The sequence below is a fragment of the Crinia signifera genome, chromosome 8, assembly GCF_055691185.1.
Source record: "Crinia signifera chromosome 8, ASM5569118v1, whole genome shotgun sequence".
Classification (NCBI taxonomy): domain Eukaryota; kingdom Metazoa; phylum Chordata; class Amphibia; order Anura; family Myobatrachidae; genus Crinia; species Crinia signifera.
Genome location: NC_139224.1, coordinates 64455853 through 64479407, shown reverse-complemented (window position 1 = coordinate 64479407; position 23555 = coordinate 64455853). Strand labels below are relative to the sequence as shown.

The window sequence follows — 23555 nt, the reverse complement described above, 5'->3', positions numbered from 1 at the left end:
TCAAAGTCACATCAGAACTGAACTGGTCCCTAAAAAAATCAGTGTTTGAAATTTTCTTGAAAATTTGAGAATTTGCTATTCATATTTGAAGCCTCCTAGTGTCCAAAAAAATGAAAAGGAAGTTGAAATAATGATGGAAACATAAAGTAGACATATGGTCTATGTTAGTTATTAACTATTTTGAGTGGTATGTTTATTTGTCTCACAAGCAGAAAATGTGACATTTTGCAAATTGCAAAATTTTCCATTTTTTCACGACATTTTGGTATTTTTCACAAAAAAACACAGACTGTATCGACCCAAATTTACCACTAATTTGAAGTACAATGTGTCACGAGAAAACAATCTCAAAATCACTGGGATAAGTAAAAGCAAAAAAAAGTTATCCCCACTTAAGTGAAACATGTCAGATTTGAAAAAAATGGCTCTGTCAGGAACGCAAAAACTGGCTCTGTCAGGAAGGGGTTAATGGATATTTTGCATATCACTCACAGAGATGTTGGCACTCAAAGGGTTAATTATTATGTAACCAGTGAACCATGGTTAATTTGACAATTGTAACTTTAAACACAGATAGGCCCTTATTCAGATCTGATCGCAGTGCAAATTTGTTCTCAAAATGGACAAAACCATGTGCAGTGCAGGTGGGGCAGATGTAACATTTATAGAGAGAGTTAGATTTGGGTGAGTTATTTTGTTTCTGTGCAGGGTGAATACTGGCTGCCTTATTTTTACGCTACAATTTAAATTTCAGTTTCAACACACCCCACCCACATTTAACTCTTTCTGCACATGTTATATCTGCCCCACCCGCAGTGAACATGGTTTTGCCCATTTTGAGAACAAATTTGTACTGCGATCAGATCTGAATAAGGGCCATAGTGTAGAGAAGCTGAACAAGACAAAAAGTTTATTCATGTTTGTGTGCTGATTGCAGGCCTGTGGTGAAGTCCCTTAAAGAAACAGGATTAGTGGAACCAGAATTTTTTGAGGAAGTCACCATTTATTTTAGCGATATTGTCGGGTTTACCACCATCTGTAAATATAGCACACCAATGGAAGTTGTAGATATGCTGAATGATGTATACAAGGACTTTGACCACATTCTGGACCATCATGATGTATACAAGGTACAGTACTAAACACATATAATAAATTGACCTTGGCAGCATATTTGTCATCATGTAATAAATGAGAAATGGAAACTTGCAAACAAAGGGCCTGATTCAGACTTGATACCAGGATCAATTTGTCCTCAAAATGGGGAAAATCATATGCACTGCATGTGAGGCACATGTAACAAATGCAGAGAGTTGGACTTGGGTGGTGATATCTAAATTGCAGTGTAAAAGTAAAGCAGCCAGTAATTATTTATTTATTAGCCTGGTCCTGGTTGCAGAAATACAGGAGGGGGGGGGGGGGGGAGTTAGGGTCCTCCTGCATTTCTATAACCAGCACCAGAGTCATGGGCCGTTCCTGGTTCCCAAAATACGGGGGACAAACTGAGAAGGGGTCACCGTATTCTGTAAAATAGCACCTGGCCAAACAGCCAGCAGGCTAATGCCACAACCAGGGGAGACTTTTCATACAAGTTCCCGCTTCCAATGCATTAACCCGTGGCTGGTCAGCCTGGGACAGGACCCTGAATGGAGTGTGGATCCCCAATAAAGAGGTCCCCTGTCTCCGGGGCACCCCCAGCCCGGACTGAAAACTGGTGCTTTTCCCTGTGCCCCTGGGCGGTGGGCACCGGCTGATTGCCACGTCAACCATTTAACCATGTCAACATTTTGACCATATGCATTTTGACCTATTGACTGTGGACTTGGACTCTGTTGCCCTATAATCCAGATACTGCATTTCTCCTGTCTTCCGCAATCATTCTTGTTTATCCACGACACTGTCCTATTGTTTTGTGTAATACTACATTGTACATTTTTATTCCTAAATTTGTCATTCCTAATTGGGTACTTGTGTATTATCACGGCGCCCATCGCATCGCATACCACTAATACTAAGGTATGCGATGGACCCGATTTCAGCCTTTTTTCCGGTCTTAGTATACAATTTTAAAATCGGGTCAAATCGCATGCCATTACAATGGCATGCGATGCGACGCGATTTGCCATTGAGTCCCATGTTAAATGGCACCCCCAGACCCGATTTTTAATTGTATACCCACCCTGATGGGTAATAAATATGTAAAATGCCCCCACATTGGTAACGGCCCCCCACTATCAACGTCAACCCGAAGCGTAGCGAGCCCGCGGGGGGGGCGGCGGTACGTGTCCTCCGACCTTTCCATACCCCCACTATCCACGTCGGCGTGGAGTTGATTCTATAAAGTGTGGCGAGCCCGAAGTGTGGCGAGCACAGCGAGCCCCGCGAGGGGACGTGCATTACTTTATAAACACTTTATAAAATCAACTCCACGCCGACGTGGATAGTGGGGGTATGAATAGGTCAGAGGACGCGTACCGCTGCGCTCGCCACGCTTCGGGTTGGCGTTCATAGTGGGGTGGCGTTAACAATGGGGGGCATTTCACATACTCATGACCCATGAGGGTGGGTATACAATTAAAAATCGGGTCTGGGGGGGCATTTAACATGGTAATAAGGCATCTGGGTGCCTGTACAATTAAAAATCAGGTGAAATCGCATCGCATGCGATCATATCGCATGCGATGTGATGGGACGCAATTTTTCATCGTACAATGCCCTGCGATGGAAATCGGGGGCGCCGTGATAATACACAAGTACCCCTAATTGTATTTCTACCAATTGCTTGTCCTTGTATATTTCATATTCTATCTTTCTTCTGTTGCCTTTGACCAATATACTACAATATATAACAAAGGGTATACACAATAACTGCTCTGCTTGCACAACTGATAGCAAATTGATGGAACAAGTAAAAAGAAATACTAACAATTAGTAATTAATATCACACTAGCCAATAGCCAAGGCAAAACAACAGTGATGTGACAACTACTTGTCTTTACAATTTCAGTACCATATACACATTTATACAGAACATTTCTGTTAACTGTTGGGGTTCTGAAGTGTAGCAGAGTAGGGACCAATAGAACTGTTCTGCTCTTCCAATCTGAAGACCAAGATGGATTTGACTACATTGAGAACTAATTCAGACCAATCAATCATTGGTAATTTAAAGTAATCACATTGGGCCTAATTTAAAAGTGGTTAGATAGTGATTGCTGCTGCATACTTGGGTGCAGTACTAATATACAGCAGCAGGAGGCATCTGTACAAGCAGACACCTCCTGCATGCTGGGGAAATAAACAACACAGTTTTGAATCTCTCTGTCTCTGCGTGATGCAAGGTATGAGTGATGTATTTAAACACACATCCTTTTGGCACACAGAAAGGAGAGAAAAAAATCAAAATCAGGCGCACAACAAATGTATCCAAAACAGGTACTAATTTTTAAAATTATCACTTGCAACTCTCAATGAGGACCTCTGTGTCACTCAATAATAACCAAAAATACACAATTTAAACAGAATGTTTAGAGAGCGCACATGTGACACTGAAATTTTAAACACAATTTGTAGTTTATTAATATAATTCATATATAACTGTCATAATGGTAAAAAAAAACAATGTTTATAATACCTAAAAAGCATTAAAAGACAGTGGGAAAGACAGCAGCCCTTTTTAGTTCATTGTTATGGCTAGAAGTAGGTTAAGGACTACTTTAATGTGACCTTTATTTTAGGTCACAATTAGTCTTTGTGTCGAACAGTCAAAATATTTGTAGAGCACAAAAGTGCTGGCTCAACTGGCTTTATGATGTTACTTTGTAGTGATCAAGATACTACAGTATTGCCAAGGGTTCCCAAGTTGACGTATTACTTTTGTTAATTTAATAACAAGATGTTGTCTCAGAGCAACAAAAACTTGGATAAATGGCTCTATCAGTTACCAAATATCAGCCATACAAAGTAGTCTTTTGTTGTGTAATGGAGTATTACCTTTTGGGTTGCTGTCTCTAGGTTCCTCTGTGTTGTTCGTTGTATTGCATACAGACACTGTCCCGGGCAACGGAGGTATAATAGGAAGTATTGTAGCGGTGTTTGTAGCGGCTGCTGTTTAGAGAAACAGACCGCAGTGTGAAACTAGCTCACTTGAATCCTGCATCTGTGAGTCGTCTGCACTCTCTCAGCTGGGGGCAGGCACTCACAATAGAAACACAGTTACGGCCTCTGGTTTCAGGTCCCCCGCCTCTCCATGCCGGTGCAGCTTGTGGTCCACAGTATGGATAGGTGGGTGGATAGCAAAGCAGATTCTGTGTAAATTCATAGGGATGGAGCCCTAGAGACAGAAAATTGCTGGAGTCAGTGCCCACTGTCAAATCAAATGTCAATACATGAAAACAGGAGGTCTCTTGACGTGTTTCTCCATCATTTAGTGTGACAGTTTCTTCAGAAGATGACCTCAGGTGTCAGGGGATTTGTTTTTAAAAGGGCTGCCAACTAATCAAAATAGTATGGTAATTAAAAACACCTGTTACTAATCAGACAGCATTTTAGCTGGCATTCCAATAATAAAGAGACATATTAATATAAGTCTTAAATCTATTAATGTTACGATGGCAAGTTTTATATTCTGGCATTAAACTGTAGTTGCCATGCTCTTGACCATTCCTCTAATCTACCTAGATCATCAGTCATTTGTTTTACCCCTCCTGGTGTGTCTACCCTGTCATACCTTGTGTCATCTGCAAAAAGGCACATTTCACCCTTGCAAATTCCATTTGCAATATCACCAAGATATTAAAAAGCACTGGTACTAGTACAGATCCCTGGGGTACCTCACTTGTAACCTTTCCTCCTTTGACTATACTCCGCTTACTACAACTCTCTGTTTTCTGTCCTGCAACCACGCTCTTATCTATTCAACTATCTTAAAATCCAATCCCAAGCTTTCAAGGTTATGTAACAGTCTGCGATTTGGGACAGTGTCAAAAGCCTTGCTAAAGTCTAGATAAGCTAAATCTACAGCCCCACCTTAATCTATTACTTTAGTCACCCAGTCAAAAAAGTCAATAAGATTTGTTTGACATGATCTTCCCGGGTTGGGATCATTCGTCAGAATGATTCTAGGTCTACAGTCATTAGGTCGACCCCAGTAGGTCGACTGGCAGGAAGGTCGACCTGACTTAAGGTCGACATGGGCCAAGGTCGACATGACTTAAGGTCGAATTTGCATAAAGGTCGACATGAGGAAGGTCGACTGGTCATAAGGTCGACATGGGTTTTTCACTGTTTTTTGATCCGAATGTCGACACAGTCGACATGGACACAGTTGGCAATGAGAATCGGACCCTCGCATCGCTCGCTTCGCTCGCTATGCTTCGGGCACGGTGCCTCGCTGCGCTCGGCACACTATTTTATTCTCCCACCACGCCCTAGTGGATGGTAGGGCATGAAATACCGCCTGTCGGCACATGTCGGCTCAAAAAACAGTGAAAAACCCATGTCGACCTTATGACCAGTCGACCTTCCTCATGTCGACCTTTATGCAAATTCGACCTTAAGTCATGTCGACCTTGGCCCATGTCGACCTTAAGTCAGGTCGACCTTCCTGCCAGTCGACCTAGTGGGGTCGACCTAATGACTGTAGACCTAAATGCATTCTGACGAATGACCGCATCCCGATCTTCCCCCAGTAAACCCATGCTGTTTTGGATCCTGTAAATTGCTGGTTTTGAGATATTCTACAACTCTTTGTTTTAAGAGTGTTTCCATCAATTTCCCTACTACTGATGTAAGGCTTACTTGTCGATAGTTGCTTACCTCTTCCTTTCTTCCACTTTTGTGCAGTGGGACTACATTCGCTGTTTTCCAGTCCTCTGGAATTACTCCAGTAGCTCAGAGACTGGTTGAATAATTCTGTTATTGGTTTTACCAGCTCCCCTTTAAGCTCTTTTAGTATCCTTGGATGTATCCCATCTGGCCCCATTGATTTATCCACTTTCAGTTTTGAGAGTTTTGTGAGGACTTTCTCCTCTGTAAATGTACTTGTTTCTCCCTCAATTTTCTGACTATACTTGCAACCTGACTGTGGCCCCTTCCCCTCTCTTTCAGCAGTGAATACTGAGCAGAAATAATTATTAATATGATCTGCTATTACATTGTAAGAGACTTGAGAAACATTATATCAAATGGTTATAGCGATACATAGTTCTTTAGTTCACAATTATATATAGACACAGCAAGTATATGAAATTTAACTAGAAATAACACCAGCCCTGGGTGGCATCATACGTAGAGCACCAGTATGTCAAACCACAGGAAAAAAAAAAGTATTTTGATCTATATATTTTATTTTATTGACAATATAATTCGGTACTTATGTAGTATCTGGGCGTCCGATTTAGAAATCGGGTCGGATCGGGCGCATCGCATCGCATGCGACCATCGGATGCGATGCGATGACCCGATTTTTCCATAGGAATCAATGTTAAAATGGACTGAGTCCATTTTAACATGGAATTCAATGGGAAAAAGGGGTCCTTTTCATACCCCTACTATCCAAGTGGGCATGGAGTTGGATATAAACCTGTGGCGAGCATAGCGAGCCACCGAGCCCGAAGCGTGGCGAGCGTAGCGAGCCCCGCGAGGGGACACAGAATACGGTCCGCTCGCCACGCTTCGGGCTTGGTGGCTCGCTACGCTCGCCACAGGTTTATATCCAACTCCATGCCCACTTGGATAGTAGGGGTATGAAAAGGACCCCTTTTTCCCATTGAATTCCATGTTAAAATGGACTCAGTCCATTTTAACATTGATTCCTATGGAAAAATCGGGTCATCGCATCGCATCGCATCCGATGGTCGCATGCGATGCGATATCGCATCGCATCTGATTGTATGCCTTAACTTAAGGCATACAATCAAAAAATCGGACGCCCAGATACTACATAAGTACCTATAATTCTTATATAGACAAAGGCCCTTATTCAGATCAGATTGCAGTACAAATTTGTTCTCAAAAAGGGAAAAACCATGCGCACTGCAGGTGGGGCAGATGTAACATGTATATAGAGAGTTAGATTTGGGTGAGTTATATTGTTTCTGTGCAGGGTAAATACTGGCTGCATTATTTTTACACTGCAATTTAGATTTCAGTTTCAACACACCCCACCCAAATTTAACTCTCTCTGTACATGTTACATCTGCCCCACCTGCAGTGCACATGGCTTTGCCCAAAAAATTTGCACTGCGATCAGATCTGAATAAGGGCCATAGTGTATATATATTTAGTTATAGAAAAATCACAAGACTTTTATTCATAATTATATCCATCTAAACCTCTAGCATGGAGATAAAATTAATTTTCGCTGAGTTAATCAGGAGAACTATTAAGACACAAGTGAATATGTAGGAGAAGACAAAACATATTACTGTATATTGTGTTATATGGCTTGTTAGCAAAAAAGCGACAGTGGCGCCACACACAGCACGCTCACACACTCAAACCCAAAAAACGCACATTTGAGAGTTACTCTGCACAGAAACAAAATAACTCTCCCAAATGTAACTATCTGCACATGTTACATCTGCCCCACCTGCAGTGCACATGGTTTTGTTTATTAAAGAAGGAGTTTGCTTTTGCAAACCAACCAGAATCACCCCCTTTCACCTTTATATGTTCCTATGTTATAATATATAAGATGTAGTATATAGATTTATACTGTTCTTAAACTGGCACAAGATAACATATATTGGGATGTAGTCATTAGGGCGACATTCATAATGTGGACACCACAATGTCAACAGTTATGATGTCATCATTATTAAAATGTCAACTTGTTAACAGATTGTCGACATTAAGTATAGGCTATAAGGTGGAGAATCAAGGTTAGGCACTAATGGGAGGTTAGGGTTAGGCACTAGAAGAAGATTAAAGGTAGCAATGGGGGAGAAATGCTCAAAATAACTTTAGAGGAGCACAGGTCTAACCCTCCAGAGACAGAACATCAGGAGCGCTAGAGCTTATCGGGGCTAATTGGATAGCCCCCAGTGAGACCACAGGCAATTAAATACCACCCAATGTGTCTGGGGTTAAGGCTGTAGCAATGACAACAGCGGCACCACAGCCCAGCATCACCACATCATCGACCAGCATTTTGTAAAACTGTACTCTTTTGGTCATTTGACTTTATTAAACTCATCAATCCTAAAATAGCATTTCCGTACACTTTATCCTACCTGTACAGTACATTTTCTTGTCCTTCTCAGGTTGAAACAATTGGAGATGCCTATATGGTGGTCAGTGGGCTTCCAAACCGAAATGGAAATAGGCATGCAGTGGATATATCTAGGATGGCTTTGGATATCCTTAGCTTTATGGGCTCTTTTGAACTTCGTCATTTGCCAGGCTTACCTGTCTGGATACGGATTGGAGTTCACTCAGGTATTATTCCTTCTATCAAATGCAGCAAAATGATCAATTCATTTGCAGGATTAGTTTTTCTGTCCAACAAATTAAAATGAGTTGTTTATTAATTTCTGTGCTAAATACATTAATGGAGAAGTCTCAATGTGAAAAAAAAAATAGCCATAAGATGCATTATATATTGATGCAAAATGTTCAAAATACATTAAAGGATGACCAATAACCAATAAATAATTTGTGGAAGTGTCTGTGATCATACAGTAAGCTTATCAAATGTGATTAACATTCCCCATATAAAACATACAAAGGAATTAAAGAGCAGGCCATTTTTATTTATAGATGGAGGCCACAAGGGAAAGGTTACTGTGTATTTATTTATTTATTAACAGTTTCTTATATAGCGCATACATATTCCGCAGTGCTTACAGAGAATATTTGAACATTCACATCAGTTCCTGCCCCAGTGAAACTTACAATCTATCTTCCCTACCACATGTACATGCACACACATTCATTCTAGGATTTATTTGTTAGGAGCCAATTTACCTACATGCATATTTTTGGATTGTGGGAGGAAACCCAAGTACCCAGAGGAAACCCATACAAGCATGGGGAGAATATTCAAACTCTGCACAGTTAGAGCCATGGTGGGAATCAAACCCAGGACCTTAGTGCTGTGAGGCAGTAATGCTAACCGTTACACTGTCCGTGTATAGTCAGTTCTGCATTGCATAATCACTATTGCATGTTACTGTTGTTAGTGTACAAAGACTTTCTGTCAGATTTAACAACTATATATTTTTTTTGAATTGAGTAATTTTTATTATTTTTTCCACAAATCAAACATAAATACAACTTAAACTAGAGGGAAAAAAAATAGAAATTAAATAATAAATAAAATAAAAAATAAAAATTACAAACATTTATATGACTATCACAAGATAATCAATTATATCTTACATTAACAATATCTTATTTATGGGAATAATATACATTTTCTCTTGTAATTACTTTAAGCTAAAAGAATCATACGTATATATTAACTTTTAGAACACCGCAAACATCAATTATCTTGAGAAACCATAAAAGGCCACAGTTAGTTATATTGAATATATAGATATAAAGAATGATCTGTATAACCCCCCCAAAGAAATTATTGAAAGAAAAAAAAAAAACACAATCAAAAACACAGCCTTAATTAATTAATGAATTGTTGTGGGGATGCATATTTTGAAGAAAGCCATCTACACCAAATACGATTAAATTTGGATTCAGTCTTATGAGTTATATATAAATATCTCTCATGCATTAACTAAGGAAGTCCAGGCCTTAAAGTCAGGTCCCGAGGGAGCCATCCAGAGTCTGGCTAAGCAGACTTTAGCCAACGTACATAGATTAATTGCATACTGCCTAGTATGTTTATCCAGGACATCATCTCCAGACACCCCAAGGCAACAAAACTTAGGTGTTAGACTACTCTGGGGTATTCCTGTAACAGTCATAGCTTGTGTCACCTGATCCCAGAATGGTTTCACCATCGGGCACTCCCACAATAAATGCCAAAAGGTTCCTGAGCTACCCTGACATTTAGGGCATACATCTGATGTCCTCCCACCAAATTTTACCATTCTAGATGGAGTCAGATAAGTTCTATGTAAAATGAACAATTGAATTTGCTGAAATCTAACCGAAGCAGTAGATTCCCGAGGACAAGCAAGTGCCTCACTCCATTCGTCCCCAGACAACCTACCCACTTCCATTTCCCATTTCTGCTGTAGACTTGGTAAGTCAGTGGTGTGATGATATGTTAGAAGGAAGGAGTACATGCTTGAGAGAGAATGTTTAGAGCCTAATTTAAAAGGAATGTTTTGAGTGGAGAGTGTCGAATAACTGGTGGACCCTGAGGGAATTGTAAGGACAAGGCTTGTCGAAGCTGTAGGTAGCTAAAGAAATATGTAGATGGAATTCCAAAATCACTAACCAACTGCGTGAAAGATTTTAAAACTCCGTCATGATATAACTGACCCATAGTTATCACTCCTCTACCATTTAATTGTGAGGTAATAATTAAACTACCACATCCATTTATCATAGTTGGGTGCCCAAGAGATACAGCTTATAAAAACTCTCTTTGCGTGTGATGGCTTAGAACAGGGCTGGCCAAACCAGTCCTCAAGATCTACCAGTGATCCACGTTTTCCAAATCACTTAGCAGGTCATTACTAACTGTCACATTTTCAAACCTGCTGCATTAATTCCTACTACAGATCCACAGGCTGCCTGAAAAACATAAACTGTTGGTAGATCTAAAGGACAGGTTTGGCCATCCCTGTCTTAGAAGCTTGCCTGTTTGGACTTGGCAAGTGTACTTGTGTATGCGCATTGTTTGGCTGTGCATGTATTAATGGGGGCTACCAGATTGGCAACCCTCCAATCTGTCTCTGATATAAGTGCGGAGCCCATAGAATATTAAGCGCTAACATCATCTAAGCAGTTTTACAGCCTTCATAATCAGATATAAAGGGACCTTCTTAAATCCCGGGGATACATAGTTTCCAGAAGCAAAACTAACTTTGCAGAGTTTGTATATTCTCCCTGTGATTGCGTGGGTTTCCTCCAGGTACTCCAATTTCCTCCCAAAAATATACTGATAGGTTACTTGGCTCCCAACACAATTAACCCTAGAATTAATGTATATGTGTGGACATGTGGTAAGGAATATAGGGGCAGATGTATTAAGTCTTAACAAGAGATAAATGCAAAGGTGATAAAGAGAGATAAACATCCAGCCAATCAGCTGCTAACTGCCATGTTACAGGCTGTGTTTGAAAAAAGTCAGTAAGGAGCTGTTTGGCTGGATGTTTATCTCTCTTTATCACCCTTGCATCTATCTCTTGTTTAGGCTTAATCCATCTGCCCCATTGATTGTGAACTCCACTGGGGCAGGGACTGATGTGAATGTTCAAATATTCTCTGTAAAGCACTGTGGAATATGTGTGTGCTATGTAAATAACTGTTAATAAATAAATGTCTGTTTTTGGGGTATAAATAGGCTGCTTAGCCACCAACAAGTAGGATTAGTAGAGTTGTATATTTTTGCCAGTGTATCAGGGGTATATTAAGAAGAAATGTAACCAAAGTTAAATATGAGCGCTGATGTCAGAGATGCCTTTTTATAGCTGCTGCTTTTTAAGGAAGTGGTCAGCCCCCTGAGAATACAGGGGTATAGTACCTCCTTAAGTATAGACATTTTCATTGATGGTCGATAAGGAGCTAGATGCCATCTGAATTGAATCCTCTCCCTGTAATCCCCTTCCAGAGGTGGTCATAGAGCTCCCACTCACTCTCATGACTAGTCTGTCGGCTCATTGTGAATTCTAGAAATTACTATAGAGATTAGTGGTTCGGATTTACTCGGGTGTTATCACCAAAACTAGTGCAAGTTCGGATTTTTCCGATTGACTATCGACTATCACATGTTTTGGATAGCCAATAAGATTCAGTTTTGCAATCTGAATAAATCCATGTAAAACCGAACCCGTGCATCTTTACTATAGGGATGAAAGGCAAAAATATTTTAAATGAGACCGTGTGATACAGTTAAACAGAGGGACTGTAGAAAATGTTGGAATTGGAGAAAGTGAGTTTTGGGAATCTACGGTGTATGGCATCTAAGTTCATCAAGAGGTTTGTAGCAAATACCGGCTACAATCTACAGGGTGGAGCATAAGGTAGAATAACCCCGTGGAAATATCAGGGCTGTCTTATAAGGGAGCAAGGGTTGACAGAATCTATTGGGAGAGAAAATAGTACTTGGAAATTGGTAGACCTCATCTGCCAATTCTGTGACCCCCTCCCAGAGACCCCACACATTAGAATTGGAGAAGAGCCAAAGATATTTTGAATTCAACGTGAGCCACAAGAGAGTGTGAAATGGAGCTAAGGAAGCCTTAACATGGCTGACATTGGCCACCCAATAATGTAGTTATATGTCAGTGAATCTGCTCCCTCTACCTATAGTGGCTTTTTAAGTGATAACAACCAGATACAGATATACTGTGTATGGTATTCCAGATAAATCTATTTACTAAATACTGTGAATGGTACTTTTACGGGGAGGGTTTTAAACTACATTGATCTTGCCCAGCCATGAGATAATCAAAAGACTGAGAATTACAAATCAAAAGACTTGTTAAGAATTCTAGGGAAGTTCTCACCATATAATGGGGGTTATTCTAGTTCATTCTTTCTGACAAAATCCTTCTTTGATGGACAAAACCATGTGCACTGAGGGTGGGGCAGATGTAACTTGTGCAGAGAGAATTAGATTTGGGTGGGGTTTTTCTTCAAAGTGAGATCTATATTGCAGTGTAAAATAAAGCAGTCAGTATTTTCCCTGCACAGAAACAAAATAACTCACCCAAATCTAATTCACTCTGCACATGTTACATCTGCCCCCCTGCAGTGCACATGGTTTTGTCCATCTAAGAAGGATTTTGTCAGAAAGAATGAACTAGAATAAACCCCAATGACTCATAGGAGACTTTGATACAAATTCACAAGGAACTAAAGAAAGTTGATTTTGTAGCGTTGCATTAGAATGCTATTTTTTCCCCAGTAGATTGCTATACTATATATACAGTACATCATATACATCATTTTAAAGAGAGAGGGGAAGGAAACCCCAGGTTGAAGGAGGGCCAATAAGATGTCATGTGCACATAATAGCTTACTCTGGAGCCCTCCCAACTCCACAAAATGTACAGTATTACAGGCTCTAATAGTTGCAGTGAGGGATGCTATCACAAGGGAAAATACAGTATAAGGTGGGACAAATGGTGGCCTGGTACTTTCTATTAGCAATAGAGACACTGGGATGTGTAGTTCATCAACAGCTGGATGGCCGTTTACTCCCCAACCATTTTCTAGAAGGTGGTATATAAATAAAGTAGAATCTGATTTAGTTGCTATGGGGAATAGAGTTGAATAGAACTCCCATCATTGTAAATTTACCCCAAAGTGTCAGGAGATCCTATCAAATCCTACTGTTATTCTCCTTACTGTCTAGCTCCCGATAGCCATTATTTCATACCCAAGCTCTCTAGGATTGAGTTAAAGATTGTAGTTGAGGGAGCAAATTATCATCAATTTTTAATAATACTCTTCTGTAAACCCATCAGGGTCTGAGGCCTTGTCACACTCTGCACTTTGATAATGACCCAACATTAACTTACTAGATTCAATATTAACTTTATCTGTTTGTACCACTCAGGACCATGCGCTGCCGGAGTCGTTGGGATTAAAATGCCAAGATACTGCCTGTTTGGAGACACTGTGAACACAGCTTCACGGATGGAATCTACAGGATTGCGTAAGAATAATTAATAATTAGATCTTTCATTTTGCAGCTAAACTTTATTTCAGGTACAATCTTCATTATGGATTATGGTACTTGTTTTAGGGATTTGTGTTTTGGAAGCCAATAATGCTACTTCCTATGATAAGTTACTATTGATTAAATATTTTAATAACACATATAAAAAAAATAATTAAAAAAGGAGCAGGTCCTCTTTTAGAGCCAACATCTCTGAGAGATGTGCAAAATATCTGCTAAAGATGCCAGCGTCACTCACATTTGTTATATAAATATCAATAAAAATATTGTGTAAAAAAAGATTATATTTCCTATATCCTGAATGAAGCTGCCAGCCAAGCCAAAGGTGGGGACACAATGGGGTAAATTTACTAAGATGATGATGAGTTCTATTGAAGATAACGTGTAGTTCATCAACTGCTGGAGGGCCGCTTACTGCCCACCCCTGTTCTAAAAGGTGGTATATAAATAAAAAGTACAATCTGTTTATTTGCTAGAGGCAACATTGTATCTTCAATAGAACTCCCATCATTGTAAATTATGTCATTATGATGAATAAATAGGTTTGTTAATTTTCAAATCTATTTTGACAAATTCACTTAACACTCAAAGGGTCAATATGTTTATGATTTATAGGTAATAGGGATTTAAAAACTGCAACAAATGAGATGGGTGAGACAGAGAAATCATTGTAAAAGAAGAATCTTTCTTTTCATTACCCCTCCCACGAGGAGCATAATAGTGGGAAGCACCCAAAAATATCTTCACCTTTACAGATCTCAAGTGTGGGATCATCACCATTGATAAAGTTACAGAAAGGATTCTTTTAAAAAGAAAGCAATATTATATTGTTTCATATTTTCTGAGGCATAAAGCAAAGTATCATTAAGACTTGTAAGGTTTAGCACAGTTCAAAAAGATTTTCAGTTAACAGCTCTAAATAAAACAGTTTTCATTTTGAATTTTATCTGAGTCATTCATTTTAGAAAACGTAAAAAAAAATTCTCAACATGGGGCATTACTAGAAATTTTGAGGTTCCAAAGCACAATTTAGAAGGGGCCTCTGAAGCAAAGGGCCTGATCCGCCATTGCTACCCACATCCCCTCGCTAGCATGTCTGAGAACACATCCCCTCGCATGTGGCCGAAGGGGACAGAAATCATTCGATGGTTGCCGACCATCAAATGATTTTTTTCTCCATCGGTAATAGAAGTCAAACTGTATTTGGAACGGGGCAAATTCGTCCCCATTCTGATATTTGGGGGTCCGTGCATGCGCAAGCGCGTATTTGCATATGTGCAGACCCCATCAACGAATGACTTTGGCAAGTTACACACTTGCCGGGCTGTTGTTGTGAGGGGGGGGGGGGGCTTGGAGTACTGGGAGCAGATGGTGGAGGGAATGGCGCTAGCCTATGGGAAAGGCCAGTGTTTTATGGGTGTCCTCATGAAAACGCTGGCCATTCCCATGGGGATGCTGGCAGGCCGATACCTGGCATGGGCCAGATGTCTGACGTCACAGGAAATCAGCCGCCCACTCAGTCTTCATCCAGGTGCACACAAATAAAAGTCAGTTTTCACTTGACTTCTATTTGCAAAGGCAGGAGAAATCATTCGATGTTAGGCGACCATCAAATGATTTGTCCTGCAGCAGAGGCATGTGAGTGGATGTGTATTCGTTGTACATCACCTCGCATGTTACCAAGGGGAATCAGCGGGGGCGGGTGTTTGGACAGGTGGCGGGCGGCATCTCAGGCGCTTGGTAAGCTGCAATGTTCGCATCTTACTGAGCCAACCTGAATGGGGCCCTTAATCCCTTCAAAGCTTCCCACATGTTCCATAAATTCCCCTCAAATCTCCCCACATCAGAATACACAACATGCCCATTATATGCCCAACAGATCCTTCCACATGCCCTCAAACATCCTCACATGACCTTCCAATGCCTCTAATATCCATTATAGCCAATATAAAATCCCATGAGGTGCTTGCACCCCTTGTACTAATTGTAAACCTGAGGCTGTACGAGTGTACAGTAGATATTAGTGTGTGAATGAAAGTAAACACACATTTACTTACAAAGTAGCGTCTTTCCAAATCTTATGGTGTGTACACATGGTGAGATTCCTTTGCTATTCGACTTAAGATTTGAGTGCTATGCAATCTTTGCTAACTCTGTACTATTTACATACAATTCATGCTATCTACTTTTGATTTGCACTATATAGTCACTGCTGCACTGTCTATTAAGCTTTTCGATTTCAGCTGAATGGGAGTACGCATCGGCATCGGATCGACATAGAAAGTGTAAAACATGTTCTATCTCCATGCGATGTCTATGCAATCCCAATTCGATTTTGACTGTATAGTCAAAATTGAATATCAAATTGTACAGTGTGTACACAGTGGGCCTTATTCTGGTTCACTCCTTCTGGCAATTCCTTCTTAGATGGACAAATCCATGTGCAGTGCAGGTGGGGTAGATGTTACTTGTGCAGAGAGAGTTAGATTTGGGTGTGGTTTTACTTCTAAGTGAGATCTATATTGCAGTGTAAAAATAAATCAGTCAGTATTTACCCTGCACAGAAACAAAATAACTCACCCAAATCTAACTCTCTCTGCACATTTAATATCTGCCCCCCTGCAGTGCATATGGTTTTGAATTTGCCATAAGGAGTGAACCAGAATAAGGCCCAGTATTACAGTGCACCAATCATTTGTTTCCATCCCACTAAAAGGAGTAGGTTGGGAAGAGCTGCTACTTTGTATCATATAGGGCGCAGCAACATGCCCCCCCCCCCCCCCTTTTATCACAATTTGTATTTAATATATATCTATAAATAAAATGTTCTCTTTAAACAACAGCTTTACGAATACATGTAAGCAAATCGACCATATCCATTCTGAAAAGGACAGACTGTGAATTTCAATATGAAGTAAGAGGAGAGACTTATCTCAAGGTATGAAACACATGGGAAGCAATTGCATACTTGAAACTTTTCAATCCTATACAAAAAAAAAAAAAAACACCCCAAAATGAGTTGTACACAAAAATGAAACGACTTAAGCCTAGAAAATGAAATACGATTTTATGTTGCTCATATAAGAAATTATACATTACAAGGCATTATTAAAGTAAATTCTGAAATAAAGATTTGACAATTAAGGGTTTAATTAAAGCACAATGCCTATAAATCAGAGGAGTTAGGAAATTATTATTGTCTGTTCCCCGTGTGACTAAGGCATACTTGCCTACCTGACCCTCTCCATGCGGGAGAAAAAAGCTCTGCTCCTGGACTTCCCTGGTAATGTATGATTGCCATCACCGGTGGGGAGCTAGGTAAAGGTGTCTCACCATATGTATATGAGCACATCTGTATAATGCTATCTTCATTTGATATTTAAACGATCCAGAGTAATTTTTAGCTGTTTTCAGGTTGTGAAAGATTATGGTTCATACCAGAGCCAGATAAGGGTGTATTGGGAGCTCTTGCCACCCATTGGGAGGGCCCCCTAAATAAAAACCCCACATTCCCCAATAATACGATTTACCAGGATCCCTCCTCTCACTCCAGAGTCCACTCGTTTGTGACACTGTTGGATCCACTACACACTTAGGTGCCCATAACAGCTTCTGGCTCTGTCTCAACTCACAAATGTGGGTACCCTTGTGCAACTGCAAACACCCCAGGCACCATGGCTACCTATGTTTTGGCTGGTGTCCATATATTGAACAATACATTTTTGATGGCCAAGTGGTTGCATAAGTAAGGTTTCTAGTAAACCTATTTCATATACATTTTACACAGGGTTGCCTACCTGACCCTCTCCTTCAGGGAGATAATGCTCTATTCCTGGACTTCCCTGGTAATGTATGATTGCCATCACCTGTGGTGAGCTAGGTAATCGATAAGAAAGGTGTTTCGCCACAGGTGATGGCAATCATACATTACCAGCGAGGCCCAGGAAAAGAGCATTTTCTCCTGCATGGAGAGGGTCAGGTAGGCAAGTATGGACTAAGGGGGTTATTCTAGTTCACTCGGAAAGGCACAATCACTCTCTAATGGACAAAACCATGTGCACTGCAGGTGGGGCTGATGTAACATGTGCAGAGAGAGTTAGATTTGGGTGGGGGCTGTACTTCAAACCATACTTTCCTACCTGACCCTATACATGTGGGAGAAAATGCTCTGTTCCTGGACTTCCCTGGTAATGCATGATTGCCATCACCTGTGGTGAAACACCTTTACCTAGCTCCCAACAGGTGATGGCAATCATACATTACCAGGGAAGTCCAGAAACAGAGCATTTTCTCCCACATGGAGAGGGTCAGGTAGGCGAGTCGGGAGAAGAGACAGACAGTAGCCGCCTGGCGTGTACTGCTGCTGCCGCCGCTGCCCGGCACATTATTCGGACACAATAACCCTCCACGAGCGGCTGCTGCTTACAGTGGAACCTGACATCAGCAGCCTGATGCAAGGTGACAGGCTGGCATAGTCGTGACTCTGAAGGCAGCAGCAGCAGCAGCAGGGACCAGCAGGTGTAGCTGAGGACCAGGCCGATGTAACGGAGGGGGCGCCAGGTGCACGGTGTGAGGATATCAGGTACTGAAACTGTAGTCTGCTATAATTATTAGGTTCAGCAATCACAGAGATAGGGCTTTTTCACACACTCCAAATGACGCCGGGCGGCAAAATCCTGCACGGCCAAAAGCCGTGCCAGACACAGTAGCTAATAATGGACAGGATCATGTCCATTCCCACGGGACAGCCACGCCCTGGCCGCACGGTTGCAGCCGGATGTCACCAGGAGGGGATGGCTGCCGGGCTGTGGCCATCCCCACCATTGTAAACTTCTGTGTGTGCCACAGCTTCTTGGCCGTACAGGGTTTCGCCGCTCAGCATCAGCCGAAGCGTGCAAAACAGCTCATAAGGAGGAGAGAAATATAAAGAGCAAGAATAATACCACAAAGTGTAACTGATTAAATAACATGCCAGATAACTACAGTCCCCTTAGCAGCCCCTGGAGAATTCCACAACATCAGTGGCAGTGACTGCAAATGTGTTCAGTCTCACCCAGGGTAATGTCATGATGGCAATCCATACTTGCCTACATTTTTTCCCTCCTCTCCGGGAGAAGCCACTGCGAGTCAGTGGCGTGGGACAAGGCTAACGTCACCAAACCCTGCCCCCAAGACAGTCAAAAACTGCAATTTGCGAGTCCACGGTTTGAGGGAGGGGCTAAAATTACACAAAATCCACCTCATTTTAGCCCGAAATTCTGATTTTATGCTGTGGGTTAGGGGGGTGTGGGGACTGAGGTGGCGATGTGGGAGACTTACCCACCTTCCCGTGGGACCCGATTTGCGGGAGCCTTCCAGCCAATCCGAGGATGGGTAGGCAAGTATGTGGCACTCTGTACAGCTGCTTAAGGGTCTCTGATAAATGCTACTGATGTTCAATGAGTCCAGCCCAGCAGCTTTATCCACTCCCCCAGAATTCTCAGCGCTGGGAGAGAACAGCCTCTTATCTCCAAGCAAACACACAGAATCATTCACTTCCTTTTTACCCTCCCCTTCCAGCTCTCTTGTATCATTGATTGGAGGGATGTAACTGGTGATGTCAGAGTGGTGGGATGGTCTTTTACACTTGTAGCAGGGGGCTGTTTGGTGTACATTTCTAGAAGATTCATTGTCCCGTTCTAGTATTTTTTGGGAACATGTCTGACCGCTGAGCAGCATTTAAGAATCTGCAGTCTCACTTAAGTTCACTAACCATACAAAATAATCACTGTAGATAAACATAAGAATTGTATGAAACAAGAAACAGCATTTGGTGTGTCTGCCCACGCCGTTTTTTAAAATTATTCATTCACTGGATCAGAATCGGCTGCATATACAGCCGCCAAATACAAATACGAATGCATACAGTCACCTACACCATTGTGAAATACAAATCCCGTAAATACGGCAGATTAGTCAATGTGCGCTATTTATGAATTGTATTTTCCCGAAAATACGGCCGCTGACGGTCATATGCATTTGTATCCGGCATTGGCCCTTTTCAGATTTTTTTGTAAATTTCCCCCATTGTCTGATGACATTTTATCAATGTCAAAATAATATCGGTCTAGCCTGAGGTTGACAACATTATGAATGTCAACTTTGTTATTGCCAACCATTTGACTACATCCCAATAAAAGGAATGGGTTAGGTCAGGCAAATTGGACTAAACTAGGTGATGATTAGAAATAGATTGATAGGGGAGGTTTAGACAGCAGAATAACATTTTAGTTGATGTAGTAATTTCAGTAGGTACGGAATACAAAAATTACCACAAGAGAAAGTTAATATAGCAGACAAGTCAAGTCATTCTGGAGACATATCTATGAAGGAATATTGCAAATGCAGTGTACGGGGCAAAGGACCAGAACTCCAGGAAATGAGTGTCTTGCAGCAGCTGCCTAACAGTAGCGGTTGCAATGGCCGTAACTACCATAGGTGAAGGGGGCGCAGCTGCTATGGGGACCAGAACTGTGAGGGGCCCACTTACCCTCTCAAAGTAGCATGTGTTTTATACATCTTTCATAATTATGTGGTACAAAAGGACCATTACAAACTTTTGCTATGGGTCCTGCAAATGTCTAGATACAGAAATCGGGACTGTTGTCATAATATACATTACTTTGTAGGCAAGTGTTTAAGTAGTTTTGTGTCTGATATTTCTTCATTTACACATTTTAGGGTAAAGGCACAGAAACTACATACTGGCTAACTGGGGAAAAGAACAACAAGTACAACCTCCCTATACCTCCATCAGTGTAAGTCATGTACTGTAGCCAATCTGATCAGTAAGAACCAAACTGTCAATTGTGTTTGTTGCATCCTAGGGCAGTGGGTAATGACGGCCAAAAGGGGCTCTTGTGCGGCAGACCCTCTCCTGAGCAGTAGGTTCTCCCCTCTGCCACACATTTACCTTGTGTGTCGGCAAGTGGGTACAGACTCTTCTGCTGCCCCACCTTCTCAGTGATATCTGAAAATAGGGGACAGGTTATCGCACTGTGCCAGTCTTTGCTTTCATTGTGCAGCTCCATTTACTCAAAGGTGTCACTGGGAAGATGGTGCTGCAGAGGAGTAGGGACCCATAATAAATATGCATACTGTATGTCTTAGGTGTATGCAGTTGCGTCAGGGGGACGGGACTTTTTACCTGAGCCCGGGTCTGCTGGGGGGGGGGGGGGGTTTGGGGGCAGGTCCTGCTCCCCACTTGAGGTCACCATACACTAGTCCCACTTGTCTTAAGGACAAGTCAGACCTAATTTTCCCTGAGCTCCCCATCAGCTCCCTGGGAGAGCTCAGTTAAGGTTTGGTACTTGTTGTGCCATTTTACATGTAAAGACTCCCAGGTAGCTGTGGGGGCAGGATAAAAAAAAAAAGTGAGCGGAGGGGCAGCAGTGGCATGTCCTAGGCAGCAGTGGGTGCAAGACTGCAATTAACCGTGCAGTGGCGGGGCAGGCAGTGGCGGGAAGCACTGAGCTGCAGGTGCTGGACAGCCAATGGCAACATAATTGTAAAAAATGTCAATAGACAGGCTGGTCATTGATTGGCTGAGAATGCTCCCTTAGCTAATCAACTGGACAGTTTCTGATTACTGAGAGTGCTCTTTCTTTTGAATTTTTTTTATTCTGCTGCCACTGTCCACCCAGCCCCTGCCGCTCAGCGCTTCCCATCACTGCCTGCTGCCTGGGACCCACCGCTACATGGTCACCCCCCACCCCATGGGTGCTAAGCGCAACCCAGGACCCACCACTGCTCTCCCAGCTGAGCATCCCTGTCATCCTCGCCGGACATACCTGCACATAGGTGTGTACCAGTGGTGCTTCACTGCTGGTACTCACCTACTTAATCGGACCCAACACATTGCGAGTGCTAAAAAGCACCCCCGATGTGTCCGATCCTATAGATTTTATGTGCAGGACGTTCAATCTCCAAGGTAAGACCCTATGCGCCCGTGACCGCGCATTGGGATGGAGGGGATGTCAAACACATCTAATTTTGGCCGATTTTTCTGCCCGATCCGTCGGTATTGGGTGAAATCAACCCAAATTGTACTAGTGTATGGGGGCCTTTGAAGGAAGCTGGGCAGTGGGGAGAGAGATAACAGGGTGCCACCTCAGCATAGCATCTCTCACCAGCTCAGCACACGCTGCTCAGTGCTTTGTGCTGAGCTGGGGAGAGAGACAGCCACAGCGGCAGCCTGTCATCTCTCTCCCTCTGTGTGTGAGGAGGATCCTGCACAAATTATGTTTTGTTTTTTTAAAGAGGGCATAGTCACACCACTCCAGAGGCCATGCCCTTTACATTTTACCTTGACCAGGCGCCCCTGGGTGCATGTTTACTAACCATCTATCGAATATATTTGATAGATTTCTAAAAGGCAATGAAAAAAAATTATAAATTGATAAAGTGTTAGCTGAATACAGTGCAGGAGGGATATAGAGCAGGTTGGACCCAGTGTGTGTTGGATACATCAGGAGTACACTTACAGTACTGTGACAGGGGATATTGGGGTATCAAGGGGATACGGGGTTAGGGTGCGTTCATCAGGGTAACTCCGAATAAACACAGTCTAGCGCCCAGGTCTGAATTGGGCCCTTAGCCTCTTAAATCTTGGGTGACTCTTCTGGAGCCCAGGAAGTGGATTCAAGTCTCCTGGGATGAGTCCACTCAAGCAGCTTCATGACACAATCAACCATAACTGCATCATCCTAATCCAGTCTACAGCTTTAGACCTGGTGCTTCAATATATTACACCACACACAGTAAGAAATAAAGTATGTTGATTAAGTCCCTGTATATTACTACCACAAAGTAATTTTTTTAATTTATGTTGATATGTTAAACAGGGAAAATCAACAACGTCTGCAGTCTGATTTTGCAGACATGATTAAAGAGTCTTTGAAAAAGAGAGAAGATGAGGGATTCAACGACAGGCCACTGACCCGTGTAGCAAGCTATCGGAGTGGCACATTGGAATACCTGCAAATAGCCACAAGCAGCCCACCCAGTACATACTTCTAACAAAGGATTTGCAATAACTGTACAAGGACAATATTTACTGAGTGGAGATGATGCACTCCTTTATCATTAGCATTGCTTTGCTTCTGTATGACTTTCGCGGAAAGGTAAATGGATATAAAGATCTTAGGTAAACGGGGACGAAACACTGTAAACATGCAACTGTCTGATCTCAAGTGGGAGGGATGCTATCACTATAAGGCAACAGATCCTCCTTTAAGTAAGAATTGTGGGGGAGATGTATCAAGCTTTTGAGTTAAGAGAGAGATGAAGTACCAATCAGTTCATAACTTATTGTTTTGTCATTATTTTAGCACATTGTATATTTCTCTCCAATACTTGATCCGTTCCCCCTTGTGGTGTATATAAATATTTGGTACTTATGTAATATCTGGGCTCCCGTTTTTCTTATGAGAACGCGTCCGCTCGCCACCCTTCGGGCACGGTGGCTCGCCACACTATATAAAATGAACTCCATGCGTAGTAGGAGTATGAAAAAATGGGGTGCATTTAACATGGGAGTCCAGATAATACATAAGTACCGAATATTTTATCTATCCTAATTAAACCTTAATGCCATATAATAAAAAAATGCTTCTTATATTTGAAAAATGAACAATAATGATACAAACATGTTATATAGCTCAGGAAATACAATGGGTGATTCAGCAAGCTCTGTGAATAA

At 41.8% G+C, this 23555-nt stretch overlaps 1 protein-coding gene across 1 annotated transcript in view; it reads left to right on the top strand.

Annotated features, from left to right (window-relative positions):
• The window catches only part of GUCY2C (guanylate cyclase 2C), a 140049-nt gene extending 116794 nt beyond the window's left edge, over window positions 1-23255 (top strand). The window contains exons 24-29 of the mRNA XM_083158185.1: window positions 938-1130; window positions 8265-8439; window positions 13694-13792; window positions 16660-16754; window positions 20537-20613; window positions 22699-23255. Of these exons, the coding sequence (XP_083014311.1) occupies window positions 938-1130; window positions 8265-8439; window positions 13694-13792; window positions 16660-16754; window positions 20537-20613; window positions 22699-22873 (814 nt within the window). The 3' untranslated portion in view covers window positions 22874-23255. The remainder of the gene's footprint in view (window positions 1-937; window positions 1131-8264; window positions 8440-13693; window positions 13793-16659; window positions 16755-20536; window positions 20614-22698) is intronic.
• The last annotated feature ends 300 nt before the right edge of the window (window positions 23256-23555 follow it).